The sequence below is a fragment of the Paralichthys olivaceus genome, chromosome 15 (assembly GCF_024713975.1).
Source record: "Paralichthys olivaceus isolate ysfri-2021 chromosome 15, ASM2471397v2, whole genome shotgun sequence".
Classification (NCBI taxonomy): Eukaryota; Metazoa; Chordata; class Actinopteri; order Pleuronectiformes; family Paralichthyidae; genus Paralichthys; species Paralichthys olivaceus.
Genome location: NC_091107.1, coordinates 14,718,731 through 14,737,186, shown reverse-complemented (window position 1 = coordinate 14,737,186; position 18,456 = coordinate 14,718,731). Strand labels below are relative to the sequence as shown.

Here is an 18,456-nt window from a genome sequence, read left to right as displayed (position 1 = left end):
ACCAGCACAGAATCTTTGTACACACCTAAATCTCCGAAACAGATCGTGTTGGTGGGATATTTTTAATAATCAATGGTAACTAATGATTACTCTTCTCTTTGCAGAATAAAATCGTTTCACGGCGACTGCTCTACCTCAGTTTAGCTTCAATTCAGCAGATCATTCTGCTCCAACGCCTTTAGATGGTAAATAAGTTGGGTCACAGAAACAATTCACACGTCTCTACTTAGTCACTTTCCTGCAACATCAGTCCCTTCCACTTTTAAGCACAAAAAACTAAGATTTTTTTTTGCCTTTTCTCTGAAAGCATGCTTTACTTTGATCATGTTTGACATACTCTGTGTTAAAAAGAAAGCTCTCTCTTGCCAGCAGCAAGAGTGGAAAAAAGTAAATCTAATAGAAACATATTATCCTCACTGTATTTCATCATATTTGCATTAACTGATCTCAGGAGAGTGTCAGATGTGAGCGCTAAGGCAGTGTCTGAATCCAACAAACCACACTGATCACTCCCAAATCTTAATGTCTCCAACACCACAGCAATCACTCCCAGAGACTGAGCAGGACTAAAAATAGGCACAGCCCAGAGCTGGACATTGGAAGTGAATGACATTTCCATTTCCGAGGAATAGGACGTCTACTTTGAGATTACAGTTTTTTTAAAGGAGGCCCACAAATTGGAACTATAATGACAACTTGCACTTCTTCTCTGAAGTTCTTTTCCCCCCTAAATTTTCACAACACATAACGAACAAATCTGACAATCAGATTGTTTCCTCTCACTTTGTTCTTTATAGATCGCTAAACAAATCAGGTGGAAGATGTGGGGGACTATTCAGAGGCAGAGGCAGAACTACAGCATCACAAGTTGACGTAAAAACAATGGAAACATAAGTATTACAGTAATTAATTTATCAAAGACAGAGTATTGCACAATCTGTCATCTGCTTTTTAACAGGCCAACACTGACTGTTAAGTTATTATTGGTGCTTTAAGACTGAAGCTTTACTTATTTGAATGCATGACATGATTATGCCCTCTCTGATTAGGGCTGGGAACACAACAATATAAATTACTATCACAATATAATATTCATCAATAACTATATAACAAAAGTCCAGTACATATTAACATAATGTTAATAAGCTGTACAAACACAGTGAGGAGGTAAAACACATATTTGATCTCTGCTCATGAAGATGAGTATAAAACCACAACCTTTACTCAGGAGCAAAAATGAGTCTTTAAACTTAGAAATAAATAACATTGTGGCATTTATCCTGAAAATTATAAATATTGAGTGATTAAATTATCTTAATATAATGTAAGCTATATCTTCCAGCCCTTTGTGTGATCTAGAGCTCATCTTGCAATGGGAGCACTTCACAGTTGTGAGGACAGAAATGAATCGACATAATAGTGGAGGTGCAGTGAGGCTGATCAGTTTGGTCTATGGTTGGGAGCAGAGGTGTAATTGCAAAGCTGAGTTATTTCTGTTGCCACAAGTGCACAGTTGGAAAAGAAAAACTTTACATTTTGAACGTTGTGAATTTGCAACCAGGCTGATCAGTAATTCCTCAATGTAGGAATTATTTGTTCTCTTCTGACACTTAAAAATGTGGTTATCTTCACTTTCGATTCCAAAGAAACGCCTTTTTAAAGGAAGGCATGTGATTTCCTTTTAGCGTTTTACTTACTCAGTAATTCCTCTTTTATAAAACACTGTGCACTGGTGTTATGATGTGCTGAATTCATCAATTTAAGTTTTAGTATTAGTACTTTGGAAGTGCTGTATCAGGGAAAAAAATACAATTCTAGAAACTGTTATTGATTATTCATACAATGTATTACCTGGCAGGTACAAGACCCACGGAGGAGCTCCTGAGACGTACTTGGCTCTGTGCTTGTGGCCAAAATTAACTACAGTTTGAACAGCTCTGGTTCTGCAGTGCAGCGACAGCATGGACGTTAGCCATGTGAGACACTCACCCTAAAGAACTCTTTAGTGGAGCCTGAGTCTAACGTCCCGTAGGCGATCTCCGTCTGCTTGGCCAAATCCTCTGCGCTCTCGATCGGAGAAACCATCCTCTCCACGGTGAGGAAGGCAGCCAGGTTGGCCGTGTAGGAGGAGATGATGATGAGGGTGAAGAACCACCACACTCCTCCGACGATGCGCCCGGACAGAGACCTGTGAGGAGGAGATAAAGCAGAGAGACATGAGAGCAGTGTGCTCAAATCTACATGTGGAGGGGAAAGAGGATCATTGTCCACTGTGGCTCCAGTGTTTGGCTCGTCTGCAGAGAAGCACAATAATGCTCCACATATTTTCATAAATCAAGAATTAACTACAGCTGATTAAATCTTTAAACTTAATAATAAGCCTCATTAGCTCATTATAACTGTGTCCACTGTGTAGTTTTGGAACTAATTTACGTGAATAACCAGCCCAAATAGCCAAAAATGTTCAGCCCTACAGCCTAAATCCAGCAGCGTGCACACTCATGCCAGAATCTGTGCAAGATAATTTGGGTTATTTCCAGGGACAGCAGAGTCCTGCTACACAGTGGATATTTCTCATCTTTAGTGAAATAAATCCAGGCCCTGATCTTTACCTCAACGTTGCCAAGTAACTGTATAAGCATTTTCTTGCCAGTTTATCTACTTGTGGTCTCTGCTTCAGCCAATGTTTGATGTTGGAGTGGAGGCATTTGTTCAAGTGTTTGATCCATTTATTCTGTTGTACGTAACATTCTCCACCACAAATTTAGTCTGCGGGGAATCCAACAACACTGAAGTCGGAGCACCACGAGAATCACTCAACTCTTTCCAGTTTTCACCTCAGTGAAAATGATCAGACTTCAAATCTGATCTTCACAAATCAGTCCTGGGTTCAGATCTTTAAATTTGACAAATCTCTGTTGCGCCGTCCCCATCGTCAACAATCCCATACTCCACTGAAAGTTAAAGCTAGAGTGGGAAAAGCTAGCAAGAGCAGACCACACCACATTGGCCCTATCGTCAAAACCACACCCCCAAAACACGTAAACATGCACAGCGTGACAGCTGCTGGAATCCGACTTCTCCGTAACTCACTCACTTACTTCTGACAATAGTCTCTGCATCAGCTTCAGAGCACTGGCAGGGTGCAGGCAGGCTGGTCGGTTAGTGTCAGAGCTTATGCGTTTATTTATGCTATTCATTTGACACTTTCAATTTCTAAACATTTTGCTCTGTCACTCAGTTGTGTTCAAAATCTTTACTATGAGAGTTTTTCTTGGCAGATTCCTGATCTGAAAATAAGAGGGATAATCATCTAAAAGGTCAATTTAAGGTCAGTTTACCAGACTTGAGTTGGTCAAACCATGATTTAGCAGGAGGCAAAATTATAGCCACAATAAAGCACTGGAGTTTTCAGGAGGAAATGTCATTAGGGTGTGAAAAGACACACTTCCTCCTCTGGTGATTAAATCAACCTGGAAACAGCTTCTCTCGGTTTAGCTGTAGTTGTGCTGGAGAGGAAAAAGTAAACACTCAGCAGTTTCTTTAGTGCCAGAGTAAGAGCCCCTATTTGCTGCCTAATTGATTATTTTCACTGTTTTACACAAATTCACATTCAGCTTTTCCAGAGGCTGCTTCCTCTGTGCTTCTTCATAGATCCCACTCACGTTATGTTCAACTACAGACCTGGGAACGTGAGCTCATACTGAGCCTTTGGCATCAAGTCTATAACTGTCAGGTGCATCTCTTTCTAATCTCTCTCTAATTGTGGGAATTAGAAACCATCATCCATCTTAACACTTTAGGCTTCAGTGGATAAAGGTGTTTTTTTTTTTTTACAATTGAGTAGATTTTTGTTGTTTTCCCCTGAAAAAAATAAAAAATAAAATACAATTTCTCATCATATTTCCCAGCAGCACATCAATCAATTTAATCAAAATCAGTGCAAGAACCAGCATATCTACATTCTTTGAAAGTCCCTGAAAACAGGGTATGGGAGGTGGGAAGAAGAGATCACGGGCACCACAGCAGCGATGAGTGAAGAGATGGAGAGATGAACCAATAAATGCGGTGACATGTTGGTGGCAGTTATGGTCCTGATGATGGGTTTTCTAAACAAAATATATTATATGCACCAGGTTGATGAGCGTAAAATGGGACATGCAGCAAAAACACGGTAGCCCTCCAAGAGTCACAAGGAGTTCAGGCAGCTACTTTGAATGAAGTGTAATGATCCTGTGCATTTTACAGCCCTCAGCATGGTGGATATAAGTTATTTTGTGGATGCAAAGCATCACTGCCAGCATGCAGCTTTACGAAAAAATAAAATAAAAATAACAGATGGATGTACAGTAGCGAGATGTTTTTTATGGGAGAAAAGTGCAGTGAAGTGAAGCTTGAGGGCAGGTGGAGTATTAGCATAGCTCAAAATAACCTATATGCACCATGGCAGGATGGAAATGAATGTTTGGGACCATAAAATGCAGAGAGATGGTGAGGACAACTGAGAGCTGGTGAGGAATGAATGCAACAACCAACCTTGGCGAGATATCGCATCCTTGCTGCATGAAGGCGCCCAGGGAGAACCACAGGCTATTAAAAATCCCAAAGTCGTTCGGAGGGTCTGGGGGGCTCTGAGGGTCTTTGGCCTCATCGTTCTCGTCCAGATGCCACTCATATGGGCTGAAACGGCTCACCAGGAAGAGCACCACACTCACGCCAATATAGGCAAAGACTATACACATCCAAATCTCATAGGCCAGCGGGTCCAGGAAGGAAAACACCCCAGGCTTGGACTTTTGAGGCTTCTTAATCATAATGGAGATGCCCAGGCTCATGAAGGGCTTAGAGAAGTCTATCACTTCCTCCCGCACCAGTGTTATAGTTAGAGGAGCCACGGCTATGTCAGCTCTCTGTGGAGATGGGAACATGCACAGTGGAGGTTAGAGAAGAAATCATAAAATAACAACCTCGGTTAAATATTGCTTTAATAAAGGAAATACTGATGAATCTGAAGTCGAACCTATAACCAGGCCTTTTAATAAGTCATGGCTGAGCACTCGGCTTTAAAGTGAAGTCATGGAATTAAGAGTTGGAAATTCAGTAGTTCAGAATAGACTGAGAAACGGACCAGTGATGATGCCAGTGAGAGCGAGAAGCTGCCATTTAGAAAATGAGTCACTCAGCTATTGCGTTGGCTAATGTCTTTGTCTCCATCCAAATCTCCTCCATGAATCAAGCGGGAGGGTTGGCAGACAGAGGTGGAGGAGATTGTGTAGGGAGTCCATGAAATGTGAATCAGGCGTCATCAGATCCTCTGCGACGCCTGACGGGCTCATTAATAAGTATCTCACTGCAGTGACAAACGCTTGCAGTGAGGGGGAGAGCTATTGTAACAGTGCCACAACAGAAATATTTAACCTAGATGATTCATATATTAGATTAGGAGTGGTCTCTCCATCGAATGCCCATTAGTTATTCTTCTATGAGATCATTTACATTTGAAAGGCTAATCAATACAAAGTGATCCTAGATGCAGGAACACAACTGAGGGCTTGTCATAGCAATTTCACTCACTACAGAAGGTCATCTCCATCCATCTAAGATATTAATGCTGGTTTAATCAGGACCACATGCACAGACCTCAGGTGTCAGACTGAGTAATCTGCACCGGGGCTCTGTTTGCATGCAGATTTGTTTTGGACTCCAGTCTGCTGATTCTTTAGCATTATTCATTCAGCAGCTGAGGTCTCATAAAAGATGCAAATCATCTTGTTAAAGCCAGTTCGAGTGTGCGTGAGCCGCAGGACGGATGATAAAACCAGGCAAGGTGATTTTACAGTTGAAGAGGAAGAGCTCTTCAAAACTCATTAAGTTCACTCGAACCAAATATCAACAATTTCCATTTCACTGGTTTAAATGAGGTGTTTTTAAGTTTTTACATGACTGATTGTCACAATTATATCTGAATGATCAGGTTTCTAAAAACAACCGCTTTCACATTTAAAGAATCAGATTCTCTTTGTTGAAAAGATAAAAACCCCATAATATTTTAGATAATTTATACAGAAATATGAATTTGGTAATACATTTCGAATACATATAGCCTGATATAAATGAAAAATGTTAATGATTCCTAAGATGTTATTTTCAAACCCCTGACCAAAAAAAGTTGAAATAACCTACTGATACCTTAGTATTAATTATACCATTTTAGTACAGGACAAGATGATATATATCACTTGTATGTGAGCAATTTGTATTTTGTTAGTAACTGTATTGCACTTAAATAAATACACTTGAAAAGTAATTGAGGACTGATATTTTTCAGTACATTCATAAACCTGAGTATAAATTACTCAAAATAAAACACATGACTAAATATAAAGAACCTTAATTAAGAAAATAACATAATTGTGTCTTATGTAAAGTAAAAATAAACAAATCCTCATATTTTCTACATTTATTATTCTAAGTTTATTCCATAAAATAAAATTTGAATACTGGCAAACATCCACCTGATGAAGGCTGAACAAGCAACACCGTCAGACTGACACTCACCCCATAAACCAGTTCTCCCACCATGCCGTTCCACGTCTTGGTCTCTGGGTCTCTGGCGCCGTACTTGCCATCGGGGACTACTGACAGCTTATATCTTATCCCCACATGTTTTGCAATTTCAGAAGCTAAATCGACACAGTAGCCTTCATATCTGTCATTCCCCTCCATCTGCATATAGTTTTTCTTGTACATCACATACGGAGCTTCCTGTTAATTAGACATAAGTTTGAGTTCACAGTAAAGAATGCACACATCCACAGTGGCCAGACCTCATGGGTCATGGGCCTCGATCGGTGCTGTAGCATGCACACATGCGGGGGACGACAAACAAACACATGGGGGGGAGCACAAAGACGAACAGAGCAGAGATTAAACATCATCTACACAGCATCAGTTACAGGGAGGCTGCTGTGGGACTAAAAAAGCTGCTGGAGTGAAGAGGCTGATTGGGCCAGTGGGAGGAGCTGAAGCGTCTAACACATATAAAAAGAAGGCAAAGCAGGACATCAGGGCTCCCTCATGCTGTCCTGGTCCAAAATCTAAATCTGTGGAAATGGGCGACAGACGGGGATGGGGGCGGTGGGGTGGGAAGGTTGCATGTGCTTTGCATCAGCTTCACACGAGGGGAAGGACAAGTCGAATGGCGCACTTTTCCAGTTCATAAAGTAAAGGTCAGTGACAGCAGAGGGATTAAAGACATCAAGACCATGGAGATTCATTCATTTATGTAACAAATAGTTAAGGTTCAAAACGGACCAGATAAAATACCACACTGACTCAATTTGCTCTTCATTTCTTCTTTTGTGACAATTAAATAATCTGCATGTGTTGTTTCCTTCTTTGCATCATCTCTGTGCTTAGGATTTCATAAATAATGTTGTGTATTTCCTTTAACATTTAAAACATGTTTGCTATTTCCTTTAGATGAACTGATGTCATCTTCGGGGTCGTCAGCAAAGGTTATTTGGTTTGTCGTGCGGCATGTGCATGTTTTTCAGAGGTATAGTTGACCTGCCATAGAAGTCGTCCTCAGTGGAGACTGTAACCTGACGCTTCATCTATATCCAACAGTCTTTACTCATTGTTTGAACTAGACGTTCTGTTCTGCTGTGAAGTCATGTACGATGTTGTAAAAGATAAAATGAAAGATTCACACTCTATAATAATAATAATAGGGTGGCCTTTCATTAAATTAACTTGTTCTTTAAAGTTACAGAACATAAGAAAAGATGAAGTTAATGAGATGATGCTTCTAAAATAACAGTTGCATGCCTGGCAGTGAGGAAATAATGTAAAGACACAACTCTGTTTTTCAACCCTCGCTCTGTACACTGCCTTATTTCTGCTCTGCTCATGAGGATAATGAGTTTCTAAACATTGAAATGAGGATGTGTGACTATTACATTCTGAATTTGTCTAAGATGAAAACATAATAGGCAAAGTCAGAAGGAACGAGAGGCCAAGGTTTTAAATGTAAGATAAGGAGCACCTTATTGTACATTTAAAAATGGCTGATGATTACTAACCAGTCATTAACTGTCTGTAACAAGCCTAATTAACACTTTGTCTAAAACTGGCCCTGACAAACTGGGAGAAATCTCATGGTACAAACTTTTAGGTAAAGTGAGTTAAATTTGAATAAAGAGATAAACAGCCAGAGGTATGACGCCTTTAATTGTTCATGTCATCCCCGTGCGCAGATAATTTCACGTCTCTGTGAAGCGAGACACTGATTTGACTCATCCGTCCCCAGCGTCACTGACATTTTACTTAATGAGAGGGAAACACTTTTACTTACGTATGTACTGAATGTGAATACAATGGTGTCTACGGCTACAGTTATCATTACCAAAGCCGTTATTGTGATGTCACTACTACAACAGCCCACTGGAATATAAAAAAACCAAAATGCTTTGGCACCCACACGGATACAGTTGAAACACTCTTTGTGATTCGACTGTTTCAACATGTAGTGAGTGGATGGAAAGCAACTGAAAATAAAATAGTTCTACCCTCCCAGGACAGATTGCAACAATGGACACCTTGACCTTGAGTGGCAGAAATCTTAAGGTGAGACATTTAAAACCTGCTTGAGAGTGTACCATAATAGTAGTGACCACAATTGTTCGGTTTTCCACAGAAGAGGACTCGTTGGTGACCTGCTGATCCATTATATATACAAATTTTTCGTACTCATTCCAGTAGCCGATCTGAAAACGACACAAAGGTTCACAGTTATAACAAGAAGCAGAGAGACATTTATGTTTTCAGTAGAGTGTAGCATAACCCAACATGTGACATTTTTTACATTTAAAAGAAAAACATTGTAGTGGTGGTTCTCACTTAACCTGAGCTACACTTGAGCAGAGTAGGAGTAATCTATTCCTGGCTTAGCAAATGTTCTCTTACATAAGAGCAAAGCTGCATCAGTGGATACTCGAAGGCTGATAAAATTAAAAAACAGCAAGACAAAACCTAAAAAGTACAGGTGTGCCTTATATAGTCTGTGCAATATGTAGCTCTACTGTTCTATTAATACTACACATAACAAACACAGTGTAATCTAACATAAAAATGATCTCTGGCCTGTGTCTGCTGAGATGATTCCATTGCTGCCTTGTGTTTATTTGTGTTACCACTGTTGTATTCAGCCAAGAAGAAATCCACCACTACAACACACAGTACTCACTCACTGTTGTCACTGCAGATTGTCTCAGTTTGGATTTGAGGGGGCCGCTGTGATGCATGTGGAATTGTGAGCTAAGCTAAGTGGTACGTTACGGGGCCACTTCCTTTTGTCGGAGGGGGACCCTGTCAGGGGTCAGGGTTGGGAAGAGAGCAGGCGCCAGCATTGTGAGTGTGTGCGTAGGTGTGTGTCAATTCAGGGGCTGCATCCCTCCTGCATTTGAAGACTGCGACACAGTCAGCGGCGTCACTAGGCTGTCCCATTTCGAAGGATCCTTTCATCCACAAGAAACAATCCTTTCCTGGCCTGATTTATCCCAGCATTCATTACGCTTTGGTAGCACACCGTTTTTCAAACATGTAATGGCACTGCTATGTGGCCAGATGTCTGCTATCAGGCTTTAACTCACCTGAACAGCTAATGGTACACATATTATACATGTAATACCAAGGGGCATTAAAACGTTCTCGTCATGTCCAACTTCAGCTCTGTTGCTAAGCAACAGCAATAAGGGTGGGACGAGCTGGTGATGTTGATCACAGGAAGACTATGTAGACCAGACCGTCTCATTTTGGTTAGGACTTCACAGTCTACCCGGCCCAAGAAGACCGCCTCCTTCATGGGCTGAATAGACCAAGGCCTCTAAAGGACGCAGCCCCTGAACTGAGACACCGTTTATGGCACCGTTGATTTTACCTGTGGTCTGTGCAACTATACGAAGCTCAATTACAGCAGAGCATTGCACACAATGGGACCCCCATTATCTGCAGACACATATTAAAGTCCAAATAAAAAAAGAAAACAAATAATTTTGCTACAAAAGTCCATCGTAGAGGTGCTTTCTAAAATCAATGCTTCAGTTTATTTTGTCATTGAAAGGCAGAAATGACCTTTTAGCCTCCAATCAGAGTCCATGTTTGCTTTTGTAAACAGACTCGCTCTGGTAACTAAGCTATTAAAGCAATAGACAGTGTTAGTGTTGAAGTTGAAGGACCTAATCATTCAGCATCTAAACTAACGGACATTGACAAGTGCTGTGGCTGTCAAGTTAACTGGCTCAATGACTGTTTAGAGCAAGTGCACATTTCCCCCTTGCAGTCGATGTTTTCTGCCTTGTTTAATAAGCCGAGCCACATGAACCAGACATGTGTCCATGCTTGTAGACAAATGGACAGTCTGCAGCAGAGGGCTAATACGTCCCACAGCTTCTGTCTGAGGCTAATGTAAAATAAAATGTTATTGTCTGTATAACCACAAATACAAATTCCTCCTTTTCAAGTGGACAAAGTATATGTAATTTGCAGTGTGCATCACTAGAGCGGCTAACCCACCTCACAGTATAATTCCAATGGGTGTAAATGGAAAGTTTTACTGTGATGATGATCTAAAGCCTTTGTCAAAGGATTTCCAGGAGAAGAACGCTGAAAACTGAAGTCACATTTAAATAACAAAAACATACTGTGCATCAAAAAACCTGCCATCTACTTATGATCCTGCAAAGCCAGCCCATGAGGTTAACTCTGCTAGAGCTATTGATGTCATTCTAAGTGACTGACTGCTCTGTGCTTTATTCAAGCATCAGCATTAAAAAATATATTAGACAATTCATTAGACAAATGCACCACTCACTAGGCCAGTTTTAGCATCAAACTTTCAATTTGGAAATTCATCTAGAACAGTGCTTCAAAACTGTCGACTATGATCAATTTCGGAACAAGTTTTGAGAAAAGCATGGACCCTGAAGAGCCACAGCGATGCCAAATTGTGCATCCACACTTAGTTTGTTCATGAGTATTGAGCCATGTCACCATCTAAACTGCCCCCAAAAGTGTGTAGGTTGGTCCAGCTTCTATCTGGAGGGCTCATCTGACAGAGAATGTTTTCCAGATTAAAATCTCGAAGGGAATGTGTGTTTGCATGTCTTAGGCTGGCTTGGCAAGCCTGAGCTACTGGCTGCTTCTGTCCAAATCAGACTCACCCTTAAGTCGTCTATAGCTAACATGCCAAGAGAAATCCAGATCACAAAGCTACATGAAACTTGGCAGCGTTTATTAAAACTCAGTACTGATTATCTATTATGCTATTCACAGCAGAGAGTAGTTACGCATGAATTAAATCAAAACAGATGGTAACAAGGTCGTGTGCTCACTTACCTTCCTCGGGCCTCCTGACTTCATCTCGTACACATCGATGGTGTAATTAGTTCGTCGACCAAATGTGTCAAACTGGATGTTTCCTGTCATACCTTGTACTTGGACCTGTCGGGCACCAAGAAAACAACAATAGCACCTCTTTATTACACACAGCAAGAGAGCAAACTCATCAAATGATCCTGATATATGGCAACCAATGTTCTACACAGTACAGTTTGTGTTCAAAACATATTTCCTTGTCTATTTGAGAGGAAAGCGCTTTGACAGGCAGGTTTGGATTGATTATAATGTCAGGTTTTGGACCAATCAGACCAACATGTAGGAGGAACTAATCTGTAAAACTGTTAAAAATATGGGAGAGAACATATTTCTAAACCAAGAGAAATGTTGCTTTCTATCTGCTGAGACAAGGAGATGATTATAGAGTGTAACCATGACGCCCACTTTCAGAACAGCTCTGGTTTCAGGATTAAATTTCTTATTCATATTCTCCATGAATATTTCATAAAATCCTCATAAAAGATTTTTAAGACTGATAACAGGCCGAGCAACTACGAATCATGACCATAAAACATTGATTCGGTGAACAAGTAGAATGGAAAAAAGGTGAAGGAACAAGACTGTGCACATAATTGTTTTAAGAGTGAAGGAACTATGCATCCCATAAAGCATTGCAAACCCACAAGCTGGCCCTCACCAATACTACTCTCCAGTAAATGACCTGTGAAATTCTTTCTTCATCTCTAAATGTTACAAAAGGGACATCATGTTTGCTCTGTGGTTAAGGCAATGTAACACTGAACAATCGCATTGTAGCCAACATTATTTTCGTAGTTGTGGTAAAACATTTCTATGGTAACAGCGAGGTCCACCAATCAGAGATGTCGCTATTACACCTGAGGATTGTGGGTAGTGCAGTACTTCCTCACATTGCGAATAAACATTTTTTTTCTTAAAAAACCCAGTTGGTATCACACAGACTTTTGCATCTACAGGAGCATATGACATTCTTTCACAATCTCGTCGCTTGTGTTAAGTCGAAACCAGATATTTACAACATTGCAGCTGATTCCGGACCACGCTGTTATGCTCCATAGGCCGCAATGCCTGGCAATACAGGCATACTAGATCACAAAATACACAAATGATTTGCCCAACAATCTTTCAAGATTGAAAGAAGAAATAAAATAGACAATGAAAATGGTAGAGTAAGACAAAGATTTAACCACAGAGTAAACAAAAAATTCAAATCACAGACGTTTGCAGAGACAGCACATGCCCTCAGCCCTCACCATTTTGAGGGCTCTCTCTATGTCGATGCCTTGGCTCCAGGGCACGGCGGGATTGGCGAGGCAGTCGCCCGCACTCCCTCTGCGAGACACGTCCACTCGCTGCCGCCGAAGGTACCGGAAGGCCTCCACAATCACAAGGATGGCGTCGTGGGTCAGTGCTGATGTATACTGAAAAGCCACAAGAGACCAAAGTGATTTCACACAGAACATCATACTGCAATCACAGTAAGGTCATTATTTTCACGTAAGTAAGAAAATCAAAGTCTAGAGTAGTGATTGACATGAAAATTGTGCGAATATGAAGGCCGCCTCTATTCAAGGACAAGCAATGAAAAGTTATTTTAGCAACAGCTCACTGAAATGATATGGATTGACATATTTTCTCTGGTTTCAGCAGGATTACCATTTTAAAACCCAAAAGAAGAAAGGGAGAGAGAAAGGGGATCTTTGAAGATGTGAAATTAAAATGTAAGTGCAGAGTCGGTGCTACGCCTCACTGACCTTCAGCGGAGTGTTTTTGGCTTCTGGAAATTCTCTTTCATCCAGGCGCTCCCAGCGCTGGAGGAACTGTTGGACGATTACGCTGTCTGGGTTGATGATCTGGAAGCCTGTGATGTTGGCTCCACCAGAAAAGACCCGGTCCAGGCTCACGTTGGAAAACCCCTGAGAGCAAAAAGCAAAAGTGGTGGATAGTGTAACAAGGACTCATTAGTAGCAAAAAAAAACTATGGAAAAAATGCTTGAGCTTGTGCATTGTGAGCTTATTTCTGAGCTGTGTTTTAATAAATGCACTCAATTGTAAATCTACCGTAAATACATAGTGAGGGACCGTAGTCTGGATGTTTGATTGAGAGTGTTGCATTTCTGTGCACAATAGTTAATGTTACATGCTCTCACCAAGTTGGCAAGGATGTAGTGGTATCCTCTGCTGTTCTTTCCCGAGATCACCACCTTCAAGTAGCAGGAGAAGACACACGTACATCTCAGAATGTTCAGACAGGCTGAGATTCAGACATGACAAAGACTTTTCATAACACACACACACTGTGACTGGTAGAAAGAAAGCAAATTCAAAAAGAAACACATTTAAAAGCTACATTTGCAGGGCAAGAGGGAGCGTGTGGCCACATTTGTGTGTTTTTTGTATGAGGCAAACTCACGAGAGGACAGAAACTGTGATGACAGTGCTTGTTCCTTTCCATTATCTTCAACATGTAAAATAAGGTCAAGGCTATGTCTCTCTCTCTCTCTCCCTCTCCCTCTCTCTCTCTCTCTCTCTGCAGCTGCCTGTGCTCCACACACACTCTGCCTCGTCCTGCTTCGTTTGTCTCAGTCGCACAAGAGACTTAATTAAAGCTAAAACGTTGTGCAGCACCTGTCTGCCTGCCTGCACATGCACTGCGAGCTGCACTCGCTGATTTCTTTTCAACATCTCCATCAGCCAAACCTTCCTCCCTCTCTGTCTCCACCTCTCTCTCACCATTTAACATGCAACCCTCCCGTCTTCTTTCCATCTCTGATTCTCTACTGCAGAGTACAGAGCTTCAAAAAGATACTGTGGGGGAGGATGGTTGTTTGTTTTTCCCCGTCTTTTCACTTTCCACACTCGCCCACAGTTTTGAGAAGCATGCTCAGGCTCTGAAATCATCTAAATGTTAAACATCCAGAGTGAAAGTGATATCACATCGAAGAGGTTTCATAAAGAACTTGAATAAAAAAGAAAGACTGACATTCTTCTGTCAGGTCTGACATAATATGATCCTTCTTTCTTGACATGCACCCTAACACTTTTATTTACATCTGTACTCTTTGCTTACTGCTGCCTCAGTGTCTTGTGATTGTCCCCAGAGAGAGAACACCATTGATACTCCAACATTGGCCCTTTGACTCGCTTACACTCTGAGTTTTAACAATAAAGCCAATTGCCTTCCTTGGAAATGCAAAAATGCTTTTATTGTGCTCAGCATTTTGCCCACTCCGCTCCACCGACTTTGTTCATCATAAGCAAAAACAAAAACAAAAAAAATTCCTGGAAGCTCTTCTGCTTATTGTCTTCCACATTGTCTTGGAAAGCTTTTCATTTGCTATTCATCCATGTGAGAGGGAGCCGCACTGAACCAAAGAGCAACAGCACAGCGGGCACTTAATGAAGCTGCAGCTCCTGGAGTGACTGCCTACACCTTGTTTGTCAGCAGCACGCTCGGGCAGGAAGCTCCAGACGTCACACTCATCTATACGAGAATCTGACACCACAACTGCTGCTCTTTGACTGAAAACTCATTTAGCTGTGAGAAAATAATAACCATGTATAACTTACTGAAGCTAAGAGGCACACAAACACAATAATAATGTGAGAGTGATTGTATTTTACTCTACTGGAAAGTAGTAGTTATAGTCAATCCAAACTGTCCCATTTTACTTAATTGTAACTTCGTGTTAATTGCCACAAGCTTCTGCAGTCATGATTCAAATATTTTAAAACGTTTTATTCCAGGAGATATATACTGTTGAAAAGAAGGTTGAAAATTGTTTCCACTCCTGATTAGAAGAAGAAACAAAGATTGTGTCACATTAACATGATAAAATGATATTATACAAGTGATAAGTGTTCCCTGCAAGAACTACCTCTTGAAATCAAGCATGTAAAAGGGAAGGACAATTGTTATAGAAATAGTTATACACGTTTTTTTTGTGTGTGTGAAAAGTTAATTCACTTTGTCACAAAAAATAATTACTGCAGCACAAAGTGATTTTGTCTTTAAAAGAAAACTTATGAAAAGTGTACATTTGTCTGTTGCCCAGTGTGAATACTGGTTATTTAAATCAATGTTTTGAAGCCTGTTCAAGCATCTTGAGCCATTTTGTTGCTGTGAGCGACATTTACTTTTGTTTATAATGGGAGTCTGTTTTGTCACATGCAAACAAATCTGTTATACAGTATTTGTTGTATTTTAAAGGATTAGTGTGTAAGATTTATTATAAAATAATCCTAGTAATGTTTTCACTAGTGTGTTTCATCTAAATCGTACAAATTGTTATTTTCCTTAAATCCTGAATGGGCTTTTTATATTTAAATACTTTCTATTTACATCAGGAAAGAGTCCTCTCAGGCTCAGGCTACCATGTTTTTTTTTTTACAGTAGTCCAAACTGGACAAACTAAACACCTTTTGAGTTTTTATGACTGAAGGAGACCACAGGTTCTCCTTCATGTTTGGAAGGGGAGGGTGAGGTGAGGGGTTTTCAGCTGCAACATACAACTTCACCACTACATGTCACAAAATTCTACACACTGAACCTTTAAGTGGGGAGGTGTTGTGGCCATGGAGATCACATGGAGATCAGAATCCAGGTCACATGTTCTCCAGCTCATCAGGAGCAATGAGATGCACATGGGACCTCCCTCAGCTGGTGGATGGGAGGGTATTTAAGGAGGTTTGGTTTCCTTGCTCAGTTGGTTGTTTGCTGTCAGAGGGTCAACACCTTCAGTTGCTTCTCTGAGTTTGTGTTGTTGGATTTGTATTGTTGGTGTTGCTCATTGTAAGAATTTGTCATGTGCCCATTTTTATTGCACACCCCTTTTCTGTGTGACTCCCACTAGCTTTTGGTATAGGTCCAATCTTTTTGATAGATTGAGTGGTAGTTGGGACCATTTGTTGGTTTTGTTGCAGTGTTAAATGTGTTGTTAGTTTCCACAACAGTGGCCCCTGTGTGAAATGCAAACACAAAATGTTTAGTTTCCACAGAAGAATTTTCTTTAAATTGAAGTTCAGATTTGAAGTATTGACAATGTATATTACAATAATTAAAGTTACCTCATTCCAGAATCTATTTTCCAATATTTTTTCTATGGAATCAATTAATATATTAATTGATTTTTAATTGATTTTACATTTCTTTGTTTCTTTGGACAAAAACACTAAAATAATGCATAAAAACACAGAAATGTAAACAAAGTTACATAAAAAGAAAAGTAAAATAAAGAACAACTAATGACTACAAGAAAATAACAAATGCAATGCTGCCTGTATACAACTAGATCAGACTGGGTGCAACACCCCCAGTAATGTGAGTGACAATGTCCACAGCCGTCATCATACTGACGACTGATTCAAATTTACATTGAACAAGCTCTTAAAAATATTACAGATATTAAGGATGGTGAAATTTAAGGTTATTTAAACTAATGTTTCAACAAGATATAACTACAGAAAATGTGCTCTGCTATCAAATTATTATTACCTAAGGCAGTCAAGGTTTACAGATGAAATTAACAATATGATGAAAAATATTCCAAAAAAAATTTAAATCGTTGTTATGCATTTTGAAGTTGAGGAAAGTCATCATTTCATTAGATTTACTTATTACTTATGAGTCCCTCCAAAGTTGGCAGTGCTGTTCTGAGCAAATATTTTTAGGATCTTGATGCTCCAGTTTCATTGTCCCCTGAGAGAATCGCTTTTGAGTATGTGAAACCACCAGGAACAAGGAGGAGGTCAAGCACAGCCGTCACTGAGAGAACAACACCTGAGCACATCTCAAGACTCATCTCTTTCTCTCCATCAAAACCATTTCTCTTCAAACTGCTCAGGAAGGAGTAGACCTGTGAGAGGGAACCTGCACCACTGATTATATAAACAATATACTGATACTGACTAACCACAAAATTTGTTTTGCCTATTAAATTGAAATGACTCTGTGCTGTGCCCTGTTAACTGGTTTCTACGGTTAATGTTTTCATCTGGCAACAGTCCAATATCTTGCAGATTTGAGAATAAGGTCAAAACAAAGTCCTTATGGGTAAGTCTCTCCACTCGGCAGCCATCTTGGCCACGCTGATTCTTGGCTAACCAAACCAGGCCCCTCTCTAAACGGATGGGGAGAGAAAGCTATAACTGCTTCTTAATACTGCATGTTCAAAATCACGAATAAAGTCTGATAAAAAAAGCTTTGAAATGATTTTGTCCACAGGTTAAACTCAGCTCATCCTGCCACGTCAACCTCCACCGTGTGATGGCGTCAGTGCAGTTATTTAAGTTTCATCCTGTTCTTACAGAAAAACTAATTCAAACCGAAGTTACTTGAAAAATTAACCCTTGATCATACATTAGTGTGATAAGAATTACCTAAAATAACCCAAAATTGACTTGACATGCACTTTGACTTTTTATTTTGGCCCATGTCCCATCTGCTAACATGGAGGAGGCAGGATTTATGACCTTTAATGCAGCCAGCCACCAGGGGGCTATTGGGATGGTTTGGCTTCACTTTTGGGGAGCTGTATTGTCGTCCGTCTTTATGAGCAAAACAATGTTGATCTTACATGGCTGATGGTACCAGAAATGTGTCCAGAAACACTGAGACAGAAAAATGAGGGACACAGGTGTTTAAATATTCAAGGATTATCAATCGGAAATCAATCTATGATCAACAAATGGTCTTTGGTGAGAGATACACATTTAAATCATAGCTTTTTGTTTCAAACAATACATTTTGGAAAATAATATTATCTACTGTGTTGCCAAGAAGGTAAATGTGAAGGTGGGTACCACTCTGACCTCAATCTGTTTCTTCAACATGAAGCGACAGCCAGGAGGTGATTAGTTTTGCTCTGGAATAATGACAGTCAACACCCACCATAACACTCACTGACATGTTACTGACCATGTTGTGTTTAATCTGTAGGAAAAACTAAATGGAAACACAGGTGGAGGCTTTAGGAGTGATAGTGTGCCAGACTATTTCTTGGCCAGGAGCTGTGAATTCCT

The 18,456-nt window shown here is 40.3% G+C and overlaps 1 protein-coding gene across 6 annotated transcripts in view; it reads right to left on the bottom strand.

Annotated features, from left to right (window-relative positions):
- gria3a (glutamate receptor, ionotropic, AMPA 3a) overlaps window positions 1-18,456 on the bottom strand; it is a 70,489-nt gene that overhangs the window by 14,238 nt on the left and 37,795 nt on the right. For all 6 annotated transcript variants that reach the window (XR_011238646.1, XM_069510376.1, XM_069510377.1 and 3 more), the window contains exons 5-12: window positions 13,587-13,640; window positions 13,191-13,352; window positions 12,690-12,857; window positions 11,398-11,502; window positions 8,661-8,768; window positions 6,559-6,765; window positions 4,537-4,910; window positions 1,990-2,188 (exon numbers count right to left, since the gene is read on the bottom strand). Coding sequence is in view for 5 of the 6 variants with exons in the window: in XM_069510376.1 (XP_069366477.1) it covers window positions 1,990-2,188; window positions 4,537-4,910; window positions 6,559-6,765; window positions 8,661-8,768; window positions 11,398-11,502; window positions 12,690-12,857; window positions 13,191-13,352; window positions 13,587-13,640 (1,377 nt within the window). In the remaining variant the exon portion in view is untranslated. The remainder of the gene's footprint in view (window positions 1-1,989; window positions 2,189-4,536; window positions 4,911-6,558; window positions 6,766-8,660; window positions 8,769-11,397; window positions 11,503-12,689; window positions 12,858-13,190; window positions 13,353-13,586; window positions 13,641-18,456) is intronic.